The sequence below is a fragment of the Thamnophis elegans genome, chromosome 7 (genome assembly GCF_009769535.1).
Source record: "Thamnophis elegans isolate rThaEle1 chromosome 7, rThaEle1.pri, whole genome shotgun sequence".
In the NCBI taxonomy this organism is placed as follows: domain Eukaryota; kingdom Metazoa; phylum Chordata; class Lepidosauria; order Squamata; family Colubridae; genus Thamnophis; species Thamnophis elegans.
The window spans coordinates 25,895,283-25,915,795 of NC_045547.1; the positions used below are offsets into that span (position 1 = coordinate 25,895,283).

At 35.8% G+C, this 20,513-nt stretch overlaps 1 protein-coding gene across 1 annotated transcript in view; it reads left to right on the forward strand.

The window, feature by feature from the left end:
* The window catches only part of BTBD11 (BTB domain containing 11), a 205,440-nt gene extending 186,511 nt beyond the window's left edge, over window positions 1-18,929 (forward strand). Inside the window, 10 exon segments of the mRNA XM_032220930.1 lie at window positions 1,137-1,357; window positions 5,424-5,602; window positions 9,469-9,574; window positions 11,108-11,210; window positions 12,319-12,400; window positions 14,449-14,461; window positions 14,464-14,535; window positions 14,969-15,016; window positions 15,019-15,062; window positions 18,661-18,929. Of these exon segments, the coding sequence (XP_032076821.1) occupies window positions 1,137-1,357; window positions 5,424-5,602; window positions 9,469-9,574; window positions 11,108-11,210; window positions 12,319-12,400; window positions 14,449-14,461; window positions 14,464-14,535; window positions 14,969-15,016; window positions 15,019-15,062; window positions 18,661-18,870 (1,078 nt within the window). The 3' untranslated portion in view covers window positions 18,871-18,929.
* Window positions 18,930-20,513: the final 1,584 nt, after the last annotated feature.

Below are 20,513 nucleotides of genomic sequence, written 5' to 3' on the forward strand. Positions count from 1 at the left end.
TTCTAATGTTTTTAATTTACCAAGATCTTTTTCCATTATGCCTTTATATCCTTTACCTTTGAAAGAAATCCAGGAACTTATTTCAACTGACTATAAGTTAAAAAGGTCATTAGTTATAGTAATATCATTATAGAGATTTATGTAGATTTAATGTAACTATAGAGATTTACATAGAAATTTATACTAATATAACTATAGAGATGTATGTTCCTTTGAATGGAATGCACTTGGACACCTACCCAATTGGGATATAGATAGCTTAGCATTACCTTCCAATGATTGATGCCATCCAGATAAGATGAATCACAACTCTCATAATTTCAACAACCCCAGAATTCTTTTGCAAATGGATATATATTTCCATTAAAGAAATAAATATGGATGGATGAATGGGATGGATTCTGTTCAAATTGAGAAAGCATATCTCACCTGAAGTTTGGACGGAGAAAAGGTTAGATCTGGGGCCAACTCCGTCTTCCACTTGATGCATCTGTCATAAATCAAGTCAGCCAGATATTGAATAAAGAACTCATTGTAGAACTCAGTTGCTATGAGCTATGAGACATTTAACTTATGCCTTTCATCACCTGGAGAATTCTGAATTGCAATTATCAGAGGTATCAAATGTTTTCTCCTCTTATTGCACAGCACAATAGGCACAGTATTGCAGATAGCAAAATAAACACCTTCCTCCCCGTCTAAACAAACACAGAGATACATACACTCAGCCCACTTGCTTCGGATACATTGCTTATTCTATCCCCCACAGGACTGAACATGTGCAGCTAGCAAGATGTAAGCGTATCAGGTAGGTGGGAGGTAAGGGAGAGGTTACACGCTGGGTTTCATTGCTTGTTTCTAATTATTTGTTCATTGGGAGCAGCTCCATTGAACATTAATGGCCTGTGGATGAAAGCCTGTTGATGGACAGGATACGGTTTTTTTTGAATTTTTGACTTGCTACTATAGCCTCAAGTACCAAGAAAAGAAAATACTTTGTTTACTAGATCTTGTTGGATGAATTAAGTAGAATTAGTATTAGCCAGATGGCTAGTTGTCTTCTGTTTCACTGTTAACAATTCCCATATGGTGGCCTCTGCCCTTCCCTTTTCTGTCTTTTGGCGTGTGATTGACAGGAATGTGTTTCGTAAGCTTCTTGCTCAACCCGAGAAGGAGAAGAGTGATATCTTGTCCCTGGAGGAGATATTGGCTGAAGGAACTGACTTAGCAGACAGCACGCCTGCTCCCTTATGTGCAAGCCGCAACAGCAAGGCCAGACTCAAAGCTCTGAAAGAGGCAATGTATCACAGTGCTGAACATGGCTATGTGGATGTAACCATTGACATCAGGAGTATAGGTCAGTTTGGGTTTCCTCTTTCATGAGAAATGACTCGTCAGAGAAATGGTTTGTTGTAAGAGACCCTTGTCTCTTGAACTGACAGTTTTTGACTGCTCCTGGGTTCTTATCAAAACAGAAATCAGGCAACTAATAAACGTGTCTAGGAATACTGGAAATTCAAAACAAGTATTTTTAATTATTATGGATTTATTATACAAGAAAAAGTACAGCACCCATTCCATGAATTTGTAAATATTTATAATGTTGCGAGCCAAAGTGAAATACATTTTGTTCTTGACCAAGAATCCAAGAGTGGCTGGGAACATTTTTACAATCATGACCATGGCAAGGGGGAAGGCGTTAGGTCCCACCCAGTAGATAAAGGAGTTGATCTAGACTGCTAATTTCTTCTCTCTGCCCCCCAAAACTTTCAGCTCAAATAGAGCTGCTGGTTCTCTGGTTTGAAATCTGTACATCTGGAAATAATCACAATAGGTTTTGGCTTGCCCCTGACATCCATTTTCTGAAAAGACAGAAATCAAATGAATTTAATGGCAATAGCAATAGCACTTATATACCACTTTACAGTGCTTTACAACCTTCTCTAAGCGGTTTACAGAGTCAGCATATTGCCCCCAACAATCTGACTCCTCATTTTAGCAACCTCGGAAGGATGGAAGGCTGAGTCAACCTTGAGCCTTGGGAGATTCAAACTGCCAAATTGCTGGGAGCCGGCAGTCAACAGAAGTAGCCTGCAGTACTGCATTCTAACCACTGTGCCACCAGTCCTATTAATAAATCGAGTAAAGAATTGTGGTCCTCAATAGATCGCTGAACTACACCTCCCAGTTTTCTTCACCATGTTGATTGTGTATCCTGTAGATTGTAGCTCAGCAGCATATGAAGGGCTTCTAGCTACTCAACCCTTCCCTAATTAAAAGTATTTTAAACCAAACAGGCATGCATATTTTTTGAAAAAGATCATGCTGGTTTCAGTAGTACTACATAGCATCCTTCTTTTGAGCAAATGCCCCAGCCTATCCTAGCAGATGACAAATTGGGGTGCTTAGTAGGTAGTAAATTTCTGGAAGGGAGGATACTTTACAGTGTAGACTCTTTCCACAAGTAACAATTCTGGTTCAACCCAGTTCATTTTTGAAGAGCAAAGAAGCCGATTTTAACCCTGGTAATGAAATTGACTAGGAATTGCTTATGAAAAAACAAAAAGCTTGAATGGGCAGGCTGGATGCTTGGACAAAAACAGATGTCTAAGAAATACAAAGAAGACAGCTGGTAGGAAGAAAAATAGTATATGCCCATTTTCAGAGCAATGCTTTTTCACAAAAAACGATGTATGAGCAATTCAGAAATATCCATATATAGGATTTGTTAAATGCATACATTATCCAAAGCCTCAATAAGTACCCTAAATTGCATGCCTATCATAAATTACAGTTATTTTTGCACTGAATTTAAGATACTGAATAGGCCAAAAGAAGATCAACATTAAACATCTTCTCTTATTATCATCAGAGAACATGCTGCTGATGCTGCTCTAAAATCAGCTTTCTGAATATCAGCATCTCAGAATTTCTATTAGAGAGTTGAATTCATGAGTTATTTCGGTGAACAGGAAACTGGTAGCAAAAAGGAAAATGGAACTCTGCACCTTTAGTCCTGCCCTAAATGTTATTCTGGTTCTGCTGTTGCTGATCCTGGGGTTCCTCCTATTTGTCAAAAGGAAGCTTCTTAAAATTGGGAGGATCATGATGCCATTTGGAACCTTGATCATTTGGGATTCCAAACTGTGTCATCCCACCAAAATAGAACAGAATGGAATGGAATAGGAATAGAAATAAAATAGAACCACAGAGTTGAAAGGAAACTTGGAGATCTTCTAGTCCAACTCCCTGCTCAGGCAGGAAACTCTATACCATTTCAGACAAATGGTTGGCCAATCTCTTCTTAAAAACTTCCAGTGTTGGAGCATTCACAACTTCTGGAGGCAAGTTGTCCCACTGATTAAATGTTCTAACTGTCAGGAAATTTCTCCTCAGTTCTAAGTTGCTTCCCTCCTTGATTAGTTTCCATCCATTGCTTCTTGTTCTGCTCACAGGTGCTTTGGAGAATAGTTTGACTCCCTGTTCTTTGTGGTAACCCCTGAGATATTGGAACACTGCTATCCGGTCTCCCCTAGTTCTTCTTTTCATTAAACTAGACATACCAAATTCCAGCAACTGTTCTTTATATAGGAATGACTTTGTTTTTCTTTGCAACAGTAGAAAGAACATGGCAGAAACAAGAATAAAGGTGAGAAGTGTGGCCCCAAACAGTGCAAACTTCATTTGAAAAATTATCCTGGCAGATAATAGGCAGTTTTACTACCATAAAAGAGTTATATAAAACTTCAACACTAGGTGTTTTACCTACATAAAGTCTTGGCGCTAGGGGTTCCATGTGGAATTTGACCTGTCTTGTTTATTTGGGGAGATCCATATTTTCATTCTTAATTCTCCCAAGGTTGCCCAATTCTTCTTCCTGCAATATTTTTTTTATATGCAGATGTTCTCACTGGAAAAAAAAGTATGGAAATGTTGCTCAGTTTTTGCAACTTACAATGATTCTTCCATTTCTTTTTTGAGAAGTGCAATTCTGACATGGAACAATTATACTTCAGGCAGGTAAACATATTGTAGGGTACCATTTTATAACCCTGTCGTGTCTTTTAATTGTCCCTATTGTTAGGACTAAAAACATTTTTCCTCATCAACAAAACTTTCTGGGTACCTGTCTTCAGAACACTGAAATAATAATGAAATGGTGCTGTTTTATCATTGTCATTGCAATGTGTTTTTCCTAATTAAACCAGCTATTTTGTAATTCTAACCTGTTTGACATTCCATAGAGGATTATATTTAAATTAATAAACATTTAACAACTAAGATTATTTTTTCAGATGGCTGCTCAGGTAAATAGAATTTTACCAGTTAGCAGCTGTGTGGAAACACATAACAAAATAAACTTGAAGCATGCAATGTCTTGATTGTGTAGAACAGATTTTCCCGTATTAGGTTCCTTCTAGATATGAGGTCTTCAGTTCCATTAATGTCCCAACCAGAAAAATCTGGAAATTAAAGTCTAGATAATTAGAGGATAAGATTTGAAAAGACTGCTATTAAGAGTTATAGTGGTGTAGTGGTTAGACTGCAGTATGGCAGGTTAACTCTGCCCAGTGCTAGGAGTTCAATTCTGACCATCTGAAGGTTGATTCAGCCTTCCAATCTTCCAAGTAAAGAATATGCTGATTCTGTAAACTTGTTAGGTAGGTTTGTAATCACTATGAAGAGATATATAAGTCTAATTGCTATTGCGATAGTTGTGCCAGATTTCCAAAAATGAACTGTATATCGTTATTGCTAGTTGTTATGTGTCTCGTGTGTGTGTGTGTGTGTGTGTGTGTGTATAGATACATATATATATATATATTATGTATGTATGTAATGTATTATGTATATGTATATGTATATGTAATAAGTATTGTATATGTATACATATATGTATATATATTGTGTGTATACATACATACATACATACATACATATATATACACACACACACACACACACACACACACAGAGAGAAAATATTGGTCATGATGGTTCCAGCTTTCAGTTCTAGTCTTTAAAGCAAGGTGCTTTCAGCTGGGATATTCACTCTCTCCAAACCATCTTCTCACTACTATTGCTCTGTCTAGCCATTTGGCTCTGTTTTGGGATTTTGGTGTCCACCATGAAGCCATTGGTTGCTACTACTCATTGTTCTTTTCACAGGCTGCTTGCTTAACAAGGCAGATGGCCTGGAATTGTATCCAAAAGGAAAAGCACATGAAAATGACAATGGGTTGTCCATTTGTGGTCCACTGGCTAATACCGATGTACAATGCTATTAGGCCTGATAATGACTCTTAGGAAATGAAATAATATATGTCAAATCATATTCATGTCAAAAGCCTTCTTGTTATAATAATGTTTCTGATTTTTTTCCAATCAGTAGACATTTTTGGGATACTTTTTGTTTTAAATAGGTGTTCCATGGACTCTCCATACATGGTTAGAATCTTTGAGAATTGCTTTTCAACAACATAGAAGGCCCCTCATCCAGTGTTTGTTGAAAGAATTTAAATCTATCCAGGAGGAAGAATATACTGAAGAACTCATCACACAAGGATTGCCTTTGATGATTGAAATCTTGAAAGCAAGTAAGGTAGGTGACACTACAGGCTTGTCATTTTGCAGCTCAGATAATAACAACTATTTGTAACGGGTTTTTCTGCTTATAAGGCAAAACAGAAGCATTACAAATGCAAAGAAAGAATTATGTGCAACAGTAAAGCTTTCACCAAAATATTTGAGGTAAAGCAGTCTTTATAGCAACAAACGATCTACAATCTACAATCCAGTGAAAATAAGTATTTTAATCAGAAGCAGATTAGACAATGTATTCAAAACAAGTATTCATGCTTTTGTATTTCAGAGTACACTACCTTGTCTTGCTATCTTCTCCTGTTCTCTCCCTTCTTAAGTAACACTTATTTTGTTAGTAACACTTATTTGTGTAATACACCTTCAAACTGAAATTGCAAATTAGTTTCAAACTGTGATCTGCAATATTAGTGTAGAGGGAAAGCAAACGCAATTGGTTGCCAGTTTGAATGTAATGGAAAACAATTTGTGATATCACAAAAAATGAATAATGAATAATATTGTACAAGAAGAAAAGTTAGGGGATCACGGAGCACGCTCCATGAATGGCTTCACATTGGATCTATCCTGTTTGGATAACCATGGATAGTACAAGCAACTATTGGATCGATTCACACAACACCAGAACATTTAATCATTCGTGGCTTTCTTCCATGTGCCAACCAAACCTCTGAAAATTAATCTAACATGCATGCCATTTAGTGGGTGTGAACAGACATGCCTTTAAATGAACTGTGCATAGTAAAAGCAATTAATATTAATAATTTGACTGAAAAAAATCAAATTCTCAATAATATGTAAAAATTGTAATTATTTTAAAAAGATTTAACTTCCAGACTAGAGCACTAGATCAGATCTGGAAGATATATCAGTCTATATCACTATGGTTTAATTTCTTAAAGGCAAATAATAACAATTAAAGTGCACATTTAGTTTCATAGTAAATGAATTTAAAATTTTAAAAATGCCATTTGCAATATAAAACAGTATGATAATTAAACATGCATTATTCAGAGGAATAAAAGATTTTGGTTGTTAATAGGCAAAATGCTGTTTCAATAGACAAGGAAATATCTCATATATTTTGGGAAGTAGCCTAATGCAGACCTGTTATTATTTGAAATTAAATCAACTTTTAACTAGATTATTCATGTCTCCTGTCTCTCTCAACCAGATAGATTTTTATGGTCTAGTGACTATTGTAATCTATATATTACTTGTCATCAATGTCAGTACTTCTGTATCTAAACAGTTCAGAAAAGCGAGGATCCGCAATCTTCATAAATGTGCATCTTGCATTCTCCATATGAGAGACAAATATCAGGTACACTAGTGTGGCATGTCCATATACTCATAATTAACCAGTGTCACATAAAATGATTGATTAGCATGGTGTTGTCTAGAAACTAACCTTGGATTTGATGGATTTACATTTAAATCCTTACAAACAATTCAGTCTAAAACATAATTCCATCAATGGGTTTACAAAGACCCCTTCTGTTGTTGTTGTTTTATGGAAAGGAAATATTTGCTGAAATTTCCTGAAGAAACAAGAAGTATGGATTCTGTATCTTGTGTGCCCTCTTTTGATCTGACACCCATAAATATTTTCCTGGATGTGAATTTTTTGAGGCACCAATTTTTAAAAATCTTTTTAAAATCAAGTCTTGGCATTATTCCCAGTAACCACTGAAAGGCATTTTATGTGTCTCATTTGATTAATGGTAGTTCTTTGGAAGAGCTATACTTTATTTTGTCAAAATAAAAAACCTATTTTCTCAAAGTTGACATTGCCTCTGGGTGTTCACTTCAGCATCCTAGATTCACTACTTACATATGTTGACTAGTCATTAATGAAGTATTTGAATTTCAAATCTTCTGATAAGCAATCTTCAAAGTATTATTTAATCATGAAACACTGATACTGGAGATTTTCCCCAAAGACAGTTTGACATGTTTGGGTCAGTGCTCCTTTTTGTGCTAACAATACCATATGAGGTCAGTCCTTTGAGGCAGAATAGACTCAATAATGTCTTCTGGAAATCTACTTTATTAATATATGGCATAATAACAGAATCTTGAAAGCCTGACAGAGATTATTTTCTTCCTCTTATACCAATGAGAGTCAAGATAGGCAAACTTGAATTTCTGGCTTAATCCCTCCTCACTTTCAGATCTAAACTTACATATTTGTAAAAGCTGTTGAGATCTTTCTTCAAAGCCACCTTCATAATCCTCTGGGTGTGGCTAGAAGAAGATGATAATCTATCTGTGTGATTTACGACAAATTGAAACTCCTAGAATTGTAGTGATCTTTAATTAGTAATCTCCCTTTCCCAGTTAGTTTTTTATTCACCTATGATGGATTTTTCAGAGACAGGAAGAAAAAATACAAATCGCATTCAAGTACATAATGCAGTTTTCTATAAAAATTCAGCAATTGTTCAAAGACTGAAAGCATGTTCACTTGAACAATATTTAAAAGGTTTTACTGATATCATCATCATCCTATCATCCATTCATTTTAATATTAGATGGCTCATACTTCTTTAAGTTTATCATCTGTCTTTCTGCCATTTCTGAAAAAAAGTAGTTTAGTCTTAACAGAAAATAGAACATGTTTTCCAGAGTTTTGTCCTACGCTAGCTTCATCATTCATGGTCAATAAAGCTAAAGAACTGAAAAGCAATTTGCTTTGATGACAATGGCTGTCTTTATTGTTAGTTAGGACAAAAATAGGATGAAAACTATACTTTTATTATTGGATTGGGTTTTTGCATTTGGATTCTAGTTCTTGGCAGTAAGAATGCCTCATTTATAGACCAGAAGCTTTCAAGTTCATAACTTCAATGAACTATTCAGCAATAGAGTGTTGTTTTCATCCATCTTGCTACAACCTTTGCTCCTTCCTGTACTAGGAAGAGAGAGTGGGAAGGGAGGGAGGGTGAGAGGGAGACAGAGACAGAGAGACACACACAAAGAGAGACAGAGAGCAATTTCAGAGGAGCGCCCCAGAAGAAAACATCAGTACCAAAGGGGTAAAAACTATGAGGAATAGCTTCACTATATTATCAAGGAAAACCTCTTAACTGTAGGACCCAGTGAACTAATGAAATAGGCTACCAGATGAAATGGTACCAATTTCTTAACCAAATGCATATTTTCCTGGGATTGTGCTGCAGCAGTGCAGGAGAGACACAGAGTCCTGGGAAAAGATGCACCTGTTTTAAGGAGTCACATGTGATACATGAATGTTCTCATATGCTTCACAGCACTGTTTTTCCTAGCAATTTGAAGTATGACATAGCACTTTTGTGTCTCTCCTTGGCAGCCAGCCTCCGGTGCCTGATGCATGGATATATGTTTTTAATCCTATTTTTACTAGAGTTGCCAGAAAATATACATTTGCAGTTTTATTGAGCTGTGAAGTTGACTTAATTTTCCTCTTAATTTTCAGCTGAAAGGCATAAAAACAGGTTTGCATTATGTGGTTTTATCAGAGTATCATTCTGTCTGATGAGAACCATAATTACCTGTAGTGGTGGTCCTCACTTGTGGTCCACCCGGGGGGTGGGCAATGTCATCACAGAGGGCCTGCGAAGGCTTGATTTAAGTTTGAAGCCTTGGTGGTCTATGGCCATGGTCCATGATCCATGGCCACAAAAGGTATTTAAAGGGAGTCTGTTGTAAAGAAGATGTTGAGAACCACTGATGTAGGATATCTCCACAATGTTGATTTATCAGCTTCTAATGCAGTCGAGGAATTGCTCAAGGAAAGTAAGACAATATCTGCTCACATTTTAGATCCTCAAAGCCATAAAACATTTGAGTGAAGGAACTTTTATTTTGCATTTTCTTTTGTTTCAGAATGAAGTGATTAGTCAACAGCTGGCTGTCATTTTCACTCATTGCTATGGACCTTATCCTATTCCCAAGCTTACTGAAATCAAGCGCAAACAAACATCTCGTTTAGGTAAGTATGCTGCGTGAGATCTTTGGTTTCCATTTAAAAGATATGTAGACATTTAGCCTTGGTAGACTTTTTATGTAATCCAAAATCAGAAAAGATCATAGAATATCCTAATCAAGGCCAAAGTTATTTATTTATTTATTCAATTTGTATAGCTGCCCATCTCACATTTGTGACCCTAGGTGGCTCACAACAATTAGAAATAATTATAAAAATAAAGAATATAAATAAATGCAAAAAATGTATAACCACCCTAAATTCAAATACAAAACAAAAATACAGTCAGCAGATAAAAGCAAGCAATATATATATACCATTCATTAAAACCATTGGAAAGCTCAACGTTACTATTTTTCCTTTCTATTTCCCAATCAAATGCCAGTCATTTATTTTACCAATTTTCCAGATTGGAATATGGGTATGCAGACTTTAATAATGAATTTATGACCATTTTTCTCCCAGGGATCAAACTAAAACACACGATTCACTCTGTTTAGAAGAACTTGCATTCACAACAGTGATATTACTGGCAATTGTATCAGTGTTTAGTAGCCACCTTCCCCTTTAGAGTACTTTAATAAGTAACAAGCAAAATTTGCATGTTTGAAGAGGTGCAGCTTGGAAATTTCATCTGCATTAGTTCAAATTTCTGCAATGTATAGATAGTCATTGATTGACCACCATTTGTTGAATGACCATTCAGAACAGCACTGAAAAAAGTGACTTATGGTTGTTTCACAATTATGACTGTTGCAGCATCCCCATGGTTATGTAATCAAAATTTGGATGCTTGGCAGTATCCTTCCCCTGGAGTAGAGTGGGAATGGAGATTTTATAGTATCTTTTCCCTGCCATGCCCACAAAGCCACACCCTCAGAACCAGTAGTAAAAAATTTGAATCCCACCACTGGCCTGTTCTACGTTCATCAAAATAACTTCAATACTGGAAGAAGGAAGATTTGCCTACTATTCAAGAATGGACATTAAAAGTAACAAACTTAGCAGAGATGGCTAAAATATCAGCTATTTTAAGGACCACTCAAATGAGAAACATAAACTGGAGTGGAGGAGATGGATTGACTATATTCAAAATAAATACGGGAGTAAGAAATTCCATGACTGAAAAAGCGAGGAACGATATAATCTGTTTAGAGTTAGCCTAACAAAAGAATTAAAGCTCAAATGAAAGATGATACTAACTTTAAGTTTATTTTAGAACATCTTTGTTAAAGATTTATACCCTGTATTTGTTCTGGGAAGTTGGGGGGGAAGGTTGGCGGGGGTTGGGTTCGGGTGGGGAGGGGGGATGGCAGGTAAATATTTGTAAAAGCTTTTTTAAAAAAAATTTAATAAAAAAACCTTCAAAGGTCTATTCATCTTAAATTACGATCTTTTATAATGAAGATCAAATATATTTTAATGTTTTAATTTATTCCACTTAAAGTGTTTTCCTCTTGTTTTGTTTTGCTTTTGTTTGCTTTTTTGTTTGGGAGGTGATTTTTTTTAAATTTGATCTGTTGTCTTTTGTCATTTCAGATCCTCATTTCCTCAACAATAAAGAGATGTCAGATGTTACATTCCTTGTGGAAGGAAGGCCATTTTATGCTCATAGAGTATTACTATTTACTGCATCTCCTAGGTATTTATACATATGAATATGGCATAAACTTAATTTTGGTATTTTGGATCACAAAAGGCAGGCAGATGTATAGGTTACCCAAGAGGAATTTGCAATTAAAATTATATTTCTTCATTGGCTGAAGAAATTGCCACTGATTACTGCATATCTCACTGCAATAAATGTGACTAGTTAGAGAATAGAATTGAGAAAGAATAGATAGAATTGAGAAAGGCACATCAAAACATAAGGAGAAACAATACAGATCAATCAAGAGTTTGGTAGTCTTCTTAGGGAAACTATGTTCAGCAGCCAAAATATGTTTCTGCTGTAATGCTAAAGTCTTACACTAAGGGTCAATATTATGATACATCTGCAGATTAAAGTTAGAGAAATTTGCTTGCCATTATGAATCTAGAGCCATTGTGGTATGTATGATTAGACACTAGTTTTTCTACTAGCTTTGGAGCTGAATAAAGGTAGACTTTTCTGGACAGTGCTCCAGCAATTCCTGTCATTTCCACAACTGAATATAAGGTATTGGGAGCCAAACATAAATTTTTCTCTTTGCCAAGGTGTTTTCTTTTCTGAAGCAGGAATGGTTGGTTGGCTGTTGCTGAAAGCACTTGAGATGACTTCAAGAACCTATTGATAATTACTATTATCCTACCCTTCTCTGAAACACTTCAGTTCTTGGCTACCTTCTCCTTAAAAAGGATGATGGAAGTGAAGAAATTAGATACTACTTTAATATCTAATTTGGCCTTCCCAAGCCTTCTGCCTTCAAAATAAGCTTCCAGAATTTTTACTCAGCACAAAAACTGATTATTTGAACAAGGCTGGCTAGTACAACTTGTGATCTGGCATTCTGAACTTAAGCAGTTCATAGTTTTGGCTGCTACTGACTGATCCTGGAGCATATATTTTCTGTATTTAAAAAAAGTGGAATATATGAGTCTTCAATGGATAAGTATTGTCCTTATGTGTGAACTTTTTGCTAATGCAAATGCTAGTTTTTTACCCCAAATCTTTTTTTCCCCTTTGCTTCATGGTTGGTGTATTTTTTAAACAAATTTACACATTACAAATTGTTTTGAAATAGCAAATGTATTTGGATGTTTCTCTGTAGGTTTAAAGCCTTGTTGTCCAGCAAACCTCCCTCTGATAGCACTTTCATTGAGATCAGCTACGTGAAGTATCCCATTTTCCAGGTAAGGTGGAATGTCTCAAGAAATCTCTGTATAACTAATAAGTAGAACCAGAGAAAATTCCTGAAATATGGACTGTAATCACTGTTTTCTAATAGCAACATTTCAGCTTTACTATTCGCTGGAATCAAACTGCATATGAATGGCATTGATCTACTTTTATGTGGCCTGAATTAAATATTGTAACATTTATGTAGGAATGAGGCTTAAAAAGTGGAATTATTAGCAAAGTTTGAATTCTGAGGTCAGTTAGAACAGTAGTTTTATTTGCTTGTTTGACTTTTATCAGACCTTAATTATTTTGTAAATAGAGGTGGTCCTTGACTTACAACCACAATTGAGATTTACGTTGCTAAGTAAGGTATTTGTTAAGTGAATTTTGCCCCATTTTATGACCTTTCTTGCCTCAGTGGTGAAGTGAGTCACTGCACTTGTTAAATTAGTAACATGGTTCTTAAGTGAATCTGGCTTCCCCATTGACTTTGCTTATTAGAAAGTTACAAAAGGTGATCACATGACCCCAGGACACTGCAACCATCACAAATATGAACCAGTTGCTAAGCATCAGAATTTTTTTAATCATGTGACAATGGGGATGCTTTAAGTATGAAAAATGGTAAAAAGTCACTTTTTTCAGTGGCGTTGTAATTTTGAATGGTCACTAAATGAATGGTTGGAAGTCACGGACTACCTATAATTCAAGTTACACAATACCAGAGAGGGTATTCAGCAGGTTCTGACCAGTTCTGGAGAACCGGTAGCGGAAATTTTGAGTAGTTCAGAGAACTGGTAAATACCGCCTCTGACTCGCCACACCCCCATCTATTCTCTGCCTCCCGAGTCCCAGCTGATCGGGAGGGAATGGGGATTTTGCAGTAACCTTCCCCAGCTATGCCCACCAAGCCACGTCCCACCCACCAAGCCACGCCCACAGAACTGGCAGTGAAAATATTTGAATCCCACCACTGTACAATACCCCTTTTTCGTCCTATTTTCTATTTCTTTTTCATCCTATTTCCCCCACAAAAACCACCCTGTGAGGTGGGTTAGGCTGAGAGAGAGTGACTAACCCAAAGTCACCCAGCCATTGTTTCATGCTTAAGGCAAGACTAGAACTGCACTCTTCGTCTGGCCACCATAAATGCTTTTCAGGAATTTCTTAAGTATCTGGGGGCAGGGGGAGTATCTCTCCCATCAGGAATATATCTGAAACCCAAGAGAGGCTCTTCTGAAGGTACCTTCTGCCTTTTTCCATGTTGCTTTCGTGCCTTCTCTCATAAGCTCCATTTGGTTCTCACTCAGTCAGTAGTTCAAAACCATATAAAAATGCAACTCTTTCATAGACTTTTAATTGTTAATTGGTTTTATGCTACTTCTAGTGTTTATTTCAATTTATGTTTTTAGTTTTTATATTTTGCTTTTTAAATTTGTTTTACTGCCTTTAGCAATCATACATCCATCAAATGAACATTTTATTTCAGAAGGGAGCTCCTTCAATTACTGGTATTACACATTTCTTTTTTTAATTTTCTCATACTGAGGTTTTCAGAAGTGTGAATAATTAAGTGTTCCTTGATTATTCTGAAAGAAGTATGCTAAAGAAAAGTTGCCCGGTTTAGCTTGCCTTTCATAGGATTATGACTGGCAGAGATTTACCAGGTGACAGCATCCCTTGTGTTGCATTTGTGTACTATAGTGAATTTTTCCTTGCCCTACTTTTGTATATTGAAACTCTTCCCACAAAACTGCTGCTAAATAGAGAATATGAGCTCTCTAGGAGAGAAATTAGTTGTTAATTCTATAGCTTTATAGCCAGTAGGTTTCCTTTATCAAGAATCCTTGGGTAAAAATAACAGAAATAAGAACTACTCCCCAGGCATAAAGAGTTAAGGATTATCTTTTCAATATATCCTAAAATGTATTAAGACTATTTCATTCTTTTCTGTTTTCTATTTTGGAATAACATTGATTTATCACTTTTCCCTTAGTTTTCAAGAACTTCAGAAACAAATGTATTTTTGTAATTAATTGATTGTTGTTTTTTGTTTCAGCTTATTATGCAGTACTCTACTGTGGTGGTTCAGAGTCACTTCTCATTAAAAACAATGAAGTTATGGAGGTGAGAAGCATCTTATACTGAAAACTGTTATTATTATTACAAGTGTACTAAATTACTAGATTTGGCTGAATGAAAATATTTGGAGGTGACATCAATGATAAATTACCTGAATTTATTCAGCTGCCTGGAATTGCTTTTGATGAGATGGGTGTCTGTGTAAATGTGATAAATAAATTAATAAAAATCTTCCTTACATGTAGATTTGTTTTGACCCATGGATTTTTTTTCATTTGTAAAGTGCTGTAAAAGTATGCAATCACCTGGTAACTTTGGAGGAAAAGAAAAAAAAGGAATAAGACAGCACCCATAATTTTCAGTTTCATTAGCTACTATTAGAAAGACGGACCAAGAGATAAAAAAGAAATATTCCTTTTGGTGCCCACAAAAATGATCACTGTTCCAAAACCTGTAATAACCCTTTTCCTCATTTTTCAGCTCTATCTGCTGCTAAATTTTTCCACTTGAAGCATTGCAACGTCACTGTGAGATCATCTGGGCAAAAATATCAGCACAGAAAATTGTGTGGATATTTATAATCATGCCAAGGTAATCCAATATTGTTGCTCATATATATTCGTTGGTACATGTATCCATGCCCCATCCCCAGTAGAACATGTCCATTGGACAGGTGTCAAGATCTAATTGTTGCAATCCTGGCCTAATTTTTTGCATCTTCCTGTGCCATTAAAATAAGCCAGGTCCAGTTGTAAAAATTCTTCCCATCCTTCCCAAAGGCATTCTTCTGTGCAGTTCATAACTATACTGGGACCTACACAATAGGGAGGGAAGAATACTGAAATTGTAATGAATAGCAGTAGGACTTGGCTCACTCTAGCTGTATATGACATGGCTATTAATATCGTGTATATCATAATCCATATGGGAATTTAGCCCGTTTAATCCTGAAGAAATGCAGTCAGGGGATAGGGTTAGGGTTAGGATTAGTATTCTATGCAGGGAAAACTGCTGCTCGCTTTTTTCAGTTATGATTGCATTAAAAAAGAAAACCACTAAAATTGGCGAACAAACAATATGCCTACCTACATACATATCCATTGCACTATTCTTTTTTGGATATAGCAGTGGCAGAGTTGAATGTATAGAGCGAAGGGATGTAATTTCAAAGCCCATCTCTCAGAGGACCTTGAGGCCCACCTTCTACCAGCCTGTCATAGTTTATCACTGCCACCACCTGCCCTCCTTGGAGAATGGCTCTACCTGGTGGCCTCCTAACCCCAACCTATAAAACAGATGCCGTGCCTTCCAGCAAAGAGCAGGAACAAAGATGATAAAAGGAATTATAGGGTCATTTCCTCTCTCTTTTAGTTTTCAAGTATGTGACTAGAAAAAACAGTCCCTGCTTCTTTGAAAAAGTAAGTAATTTCACAAGTGATTTTTTTTAAAAAAATCAATTAAAATAAGGAAGAGAAGAGACATAAACCATTCATAACTTTAGGTATTTACATGCAGAGACAATCAGCAGCACGAAAAATAACAGTGGTGCTAAAATTACAGACCGTGTTTAATAGAAATTTACCACAAAAAAGTAAATAAATAAAAAGGATAAGATTCTGGGCAGATAACAAGATAGCATTGACCCACTAATACTATGGCAGTATTTCTAAATGAAAAGAGTTGCCCATTTTGATCAATCATATAAGGGTACTGTTATCAGTTTGTCAGTTTGATTTAATTTGCTATTCATTAATTCCATAGGTCTTCTTCAGTAACCCATTTATATTTAGAGAGGGCTGTAAAGCACTATGAAGTTGTGTATAAGTCTAAGCGCTATAGCTATTTTCTTTTTTCCCTGAGACCCTCTTATTTTCATTTACATATAAAACAGTTTGGCAGGAACATATACTTCTATACAGATATTTCCAGTTGCTTAGACCAAACAGACGAGATATTACCCATTATTTTTCTAGCAATATTCATCTTAATGTTTTCCATCTTCCCTGCTTTAGTACAGTTTCTGCAAAATGAAAGCTATATAGATTTTGATGAACACTATTTACTATATTTTTAGTTGCAGTTGTCCATTTTCTCTGTTAAACAAGGTCTGTGCTTTTCATTGCATCATTTTCATCATCATCATCGTCCTCATTGTTGTTTATTACACAGTCAGTCAGATGTTCAGACTGGATTTGGCATTTTTATCTAGCTATTGAATCATTTCCAAAGACCTGGGATAGGCAGATATTAGAGGTATTGTCCCAGGCTGTAAGCTGTTCCAAGCAAAGCTGCCTTTTACAACTACCGTACTTGATGGTGAATTTGTCCAATGCCCATGATGTTCAAATGGTGCTCCAGTTGTTTTGGGATTGCATCCAAAGTGACTATCATTATTGATGGTGCTTTGGGTGCCTTTGCTTTTTAACCTTTGCTTTCCTCTGCCACAATTGTTCTAATTCTGTTTGCAGTTTTTTTGTACTTTGTTATCTCTCCAGTTTTTTCTCTTTTCTTCTTCTTGCTTCAGGTACTGTCATGTCCACTATCCAAATGATGCAACAAAGCCTTTTTTTGTCTTTCTTATTGACAATTATGTCTGAAGTGTTATATGGCAGGTGCCTCTGTTTGAATTCAGCACTTCAGCTTCTTCATTTTCTATTATTATTGCTATTTTACAGTCCCACCAGTTCTTGTTTTCAGGCAAATGGTATTTCTTGCAGATCTTCCAATCCTTTTGCTGCTACTTCGGTCATGCCATTGTTTGCTGTCAGTCGGTATGATCTTGCAGTAGCTGTCTACAACAGGCAGCCCACTGTTACATCAGCTTTTTTTGCAAAGGCAGCACTTGATATCTGTTGCTGTCTTCTAAATTCTGGCACTCTATGCATTTGTCCTTAAGGTTTGGTCTTATGCCACCAGAATTAGCTCATCTATCTCTTTCTTCACTTTTCTGCTTTTAACCATTGCTAGGTCTTATTATTATCTGTTCTCCCTGCCTTTTTAATGTACTGGCCATGTAATGCTTTGTCTTCTCATGCCTCTTTTATGTTCTTCATTTGGTCTTTATTGTAGATCAGTTTGGTATCTTCAGCCTTCCTGGTATACTAGTTTCAGTACATTATTAATATTATTTGGTGCCTTTGATGGTGTACTAGACCTTGCAGTTTTCTTGGCCACATTTCAGAAGTGGTTTGTACTTAGCTGCTTTATAGGGCTGAGAGGAAGTGACCTGCCCAAGTCACCCAATTGGGTTTGTGCCTAAGGCAGTACTAGAACTCACCGTCTCTGGTTTCTAATCTGCTACCTTAATCACTACAGCAAAATGACTGGATCACGTAGTTTTCTTAATAACGATCATAAATAGTTTGGATCTAAGCCTTCAGCATGACGCTGTTTGCATACAATAATATGCATACATGCATTCCCCAAAGGACACATTGCTGTAATGTCACAAGTATTCCATGTACATTTATCCATCAGTACAGTATCATCCAGCTTCACTTTTTGAGGTATCATTGTCTTACATATTTTTCTTATCCATTATTTCTTTCACTTCATAATTCAGAAAGCATCCTTTTTCATATTTCCCATTAGTTAGTTCCACACATTTGTGAGTCAATCTACAATACAATTCTTATTGCTGTGTCCAAAGCCATTTCCAGATTTTTTTCATTAAGCCTTTTTAAAAAAAAAATCAGTTCTGTTCAATTTTAGGAAGAAAACCCAGCCCTTTAATGTTCCATATAACAAGAGACAAACATTAGATATTGTTAATACAACTAAATCCTAGTCTATCAGATTTTGGGTTTAACAGACAAAATCAATTGGACACAAACTTGGTCCAAATTATCATTACTGTATTGGGACTTCTTAAATCCTCAGAATAATTTTTCCCCCTGTCAGAAGTATTTAATACCAAGAAGGAAAGATAAAAATGCTTCCCCCCCCTCCCCTGGTAAATTAGTATCAGGAGGGCAGATTAAATTCAACGTTTGTTCTAAGTGAGATGTTTCTCACATAGACAGTATTATCCATGTAATTCTACCTTAGATTGCCAAGAGATATTGGATACTATTGAATAAGTCTAAAGCACTGTGGACTGAAGAATTAGCTTCAGTGAGCAATTGCTGTATAAATTTGTATATTTATTTATGTTTCTTTTTCTCTTCCTACCCTTCATATCCACCTTCAGTTTCTTGGAGTCACAGAACTAGCTTCTTTTTGTGAGGGTTACTTTCTAAAAAATATGATGGTCTTAATTGAAAACGAAGCTTTCAAACAGTTGCTGTATGACAAAAATGGAGATTCACCCGGCCAAAATGTTCTACAAGATTTACAGAGGACGTTGGCAACACGGATCCAGTCGATTCATTTATCATCCTCAAAAGGCTCCATTGTATAAAGTTCTGGAAGTGTTTGAAGTTTCATCAGAGACGCTGCACGTGAAATATTGCTGTTGTATTATCTTGAGCAATATATAATTCTTTTCCTACTGAATATTACATTGCGGTTTATGGGCCAAAGGTGCTGCCACTTACTTGAATCTTCTTTTGGGCAAGATGTTGTGGTACAAGTGACTCCTGAGCATTTTTGGAACTACAAGGGCGCATTGGTGTCCTGTGAATGTTGTTCACATTCTGGATGCAGAAGTGCTGTTGTGTAGCTAACGCCAGCAGAAGATGGCTAAGTGCTGGTAAAGAGCAGAAGCCCTGAAAAAAACAAGAATGCCATGGAACATTTTTTGACAAAACCAACACATCGGTTTTTATTACACAATGTTCTGTTCTGTTTGTTATTTTCTTGTTTGGGAGGAGCCCTGTAATACTTCCCACTTTCAAAGTCCATTGTATTACACATATACGAAATATAGGACTGGATTACTTGCATATTAGCAAAATTTAAAAAATGATAAGACTGTTAAAAATGTGAAAATGTATTTCACAATTTGTTAGTGGTGGGTTTTTTTTTTTAAATGGTTCCTAAATAAATTGGATGGCTCTAAATTGTTTTCCTCCAAAAGATATATTTAAAATTGAATGTAATATGTTAAGTTTGGTTATTCTTTTGTTTTTATTGCTGAAACATGCACTGTGCAAACATATATATGAAAATGGTTCAGTTCATATGCTTTCTTTAAAACTGATATAATCTTGCCCAAATGTTCTGATTACACCAAAGAGGTGCAATTACCAAGAATTTAATATTTGGGGTAGGGGGAAAATCTGCATGCTAGCTGTGGTTTGGGACTTAAAACAGCAATGAAATTCAACATGCATTTGCATGGTAATGGTACTTGTGAAATGTTATGTTTGTGCTTAATTTTTCCAAGAAAAAATGACAATGCAACGTTAGTTCACTGTCAATTCCATTTGTGAAGTTATATAATTTCAGGGTTTATTTTCTGGATGCACACAGTTCCCACAGAATAGAGTTTTAAAGATGAAGATTTCTAGTTATATATGAAAGTTAAATCCTGGGTCTTTATTAAGGGAAAGGATGGTATTTTGTTACTAGGCAGAGGTTATGATCAAGATGATTTATTTTAATTATATATTAAATATATGCTATAGAGTGATTTCTTGCCATAAATTCAGAATGAGTCAACTATATGCTTACAGAGCCTGTACCAGGTCTTGGATTATTCAGTGATAAATATTTTTAAGACAACTTTAATAAGTGCCACACAAACTCAACAATGTTGATTGGATCAGCTGTTATTTTGTGGACTGCAGGTACACTAGATTCCATCAGAATTGTTCATCATGCTAACTTTCCTTTGATAGAAATGAATTATGGCTGGTTCATAAGCTTTGAGATATTTGTGATGATGATGGCGCAAAAGAATGATTATATTCTTTTATAAAGGTGCTACTTCTTGCTTAAAGATTTTTAAAATATATATATATATATACAGGAATATACAGGAATCCAATTTTTGTAATAGAAGGTAACAAAAGAAAGCTCTGGACAATCCTCCTTAGTTGCTACTTAAACCATTGTAAGCAACAGCACTTGCAAAGGTGCCTGAACTACCTTAATATTCTA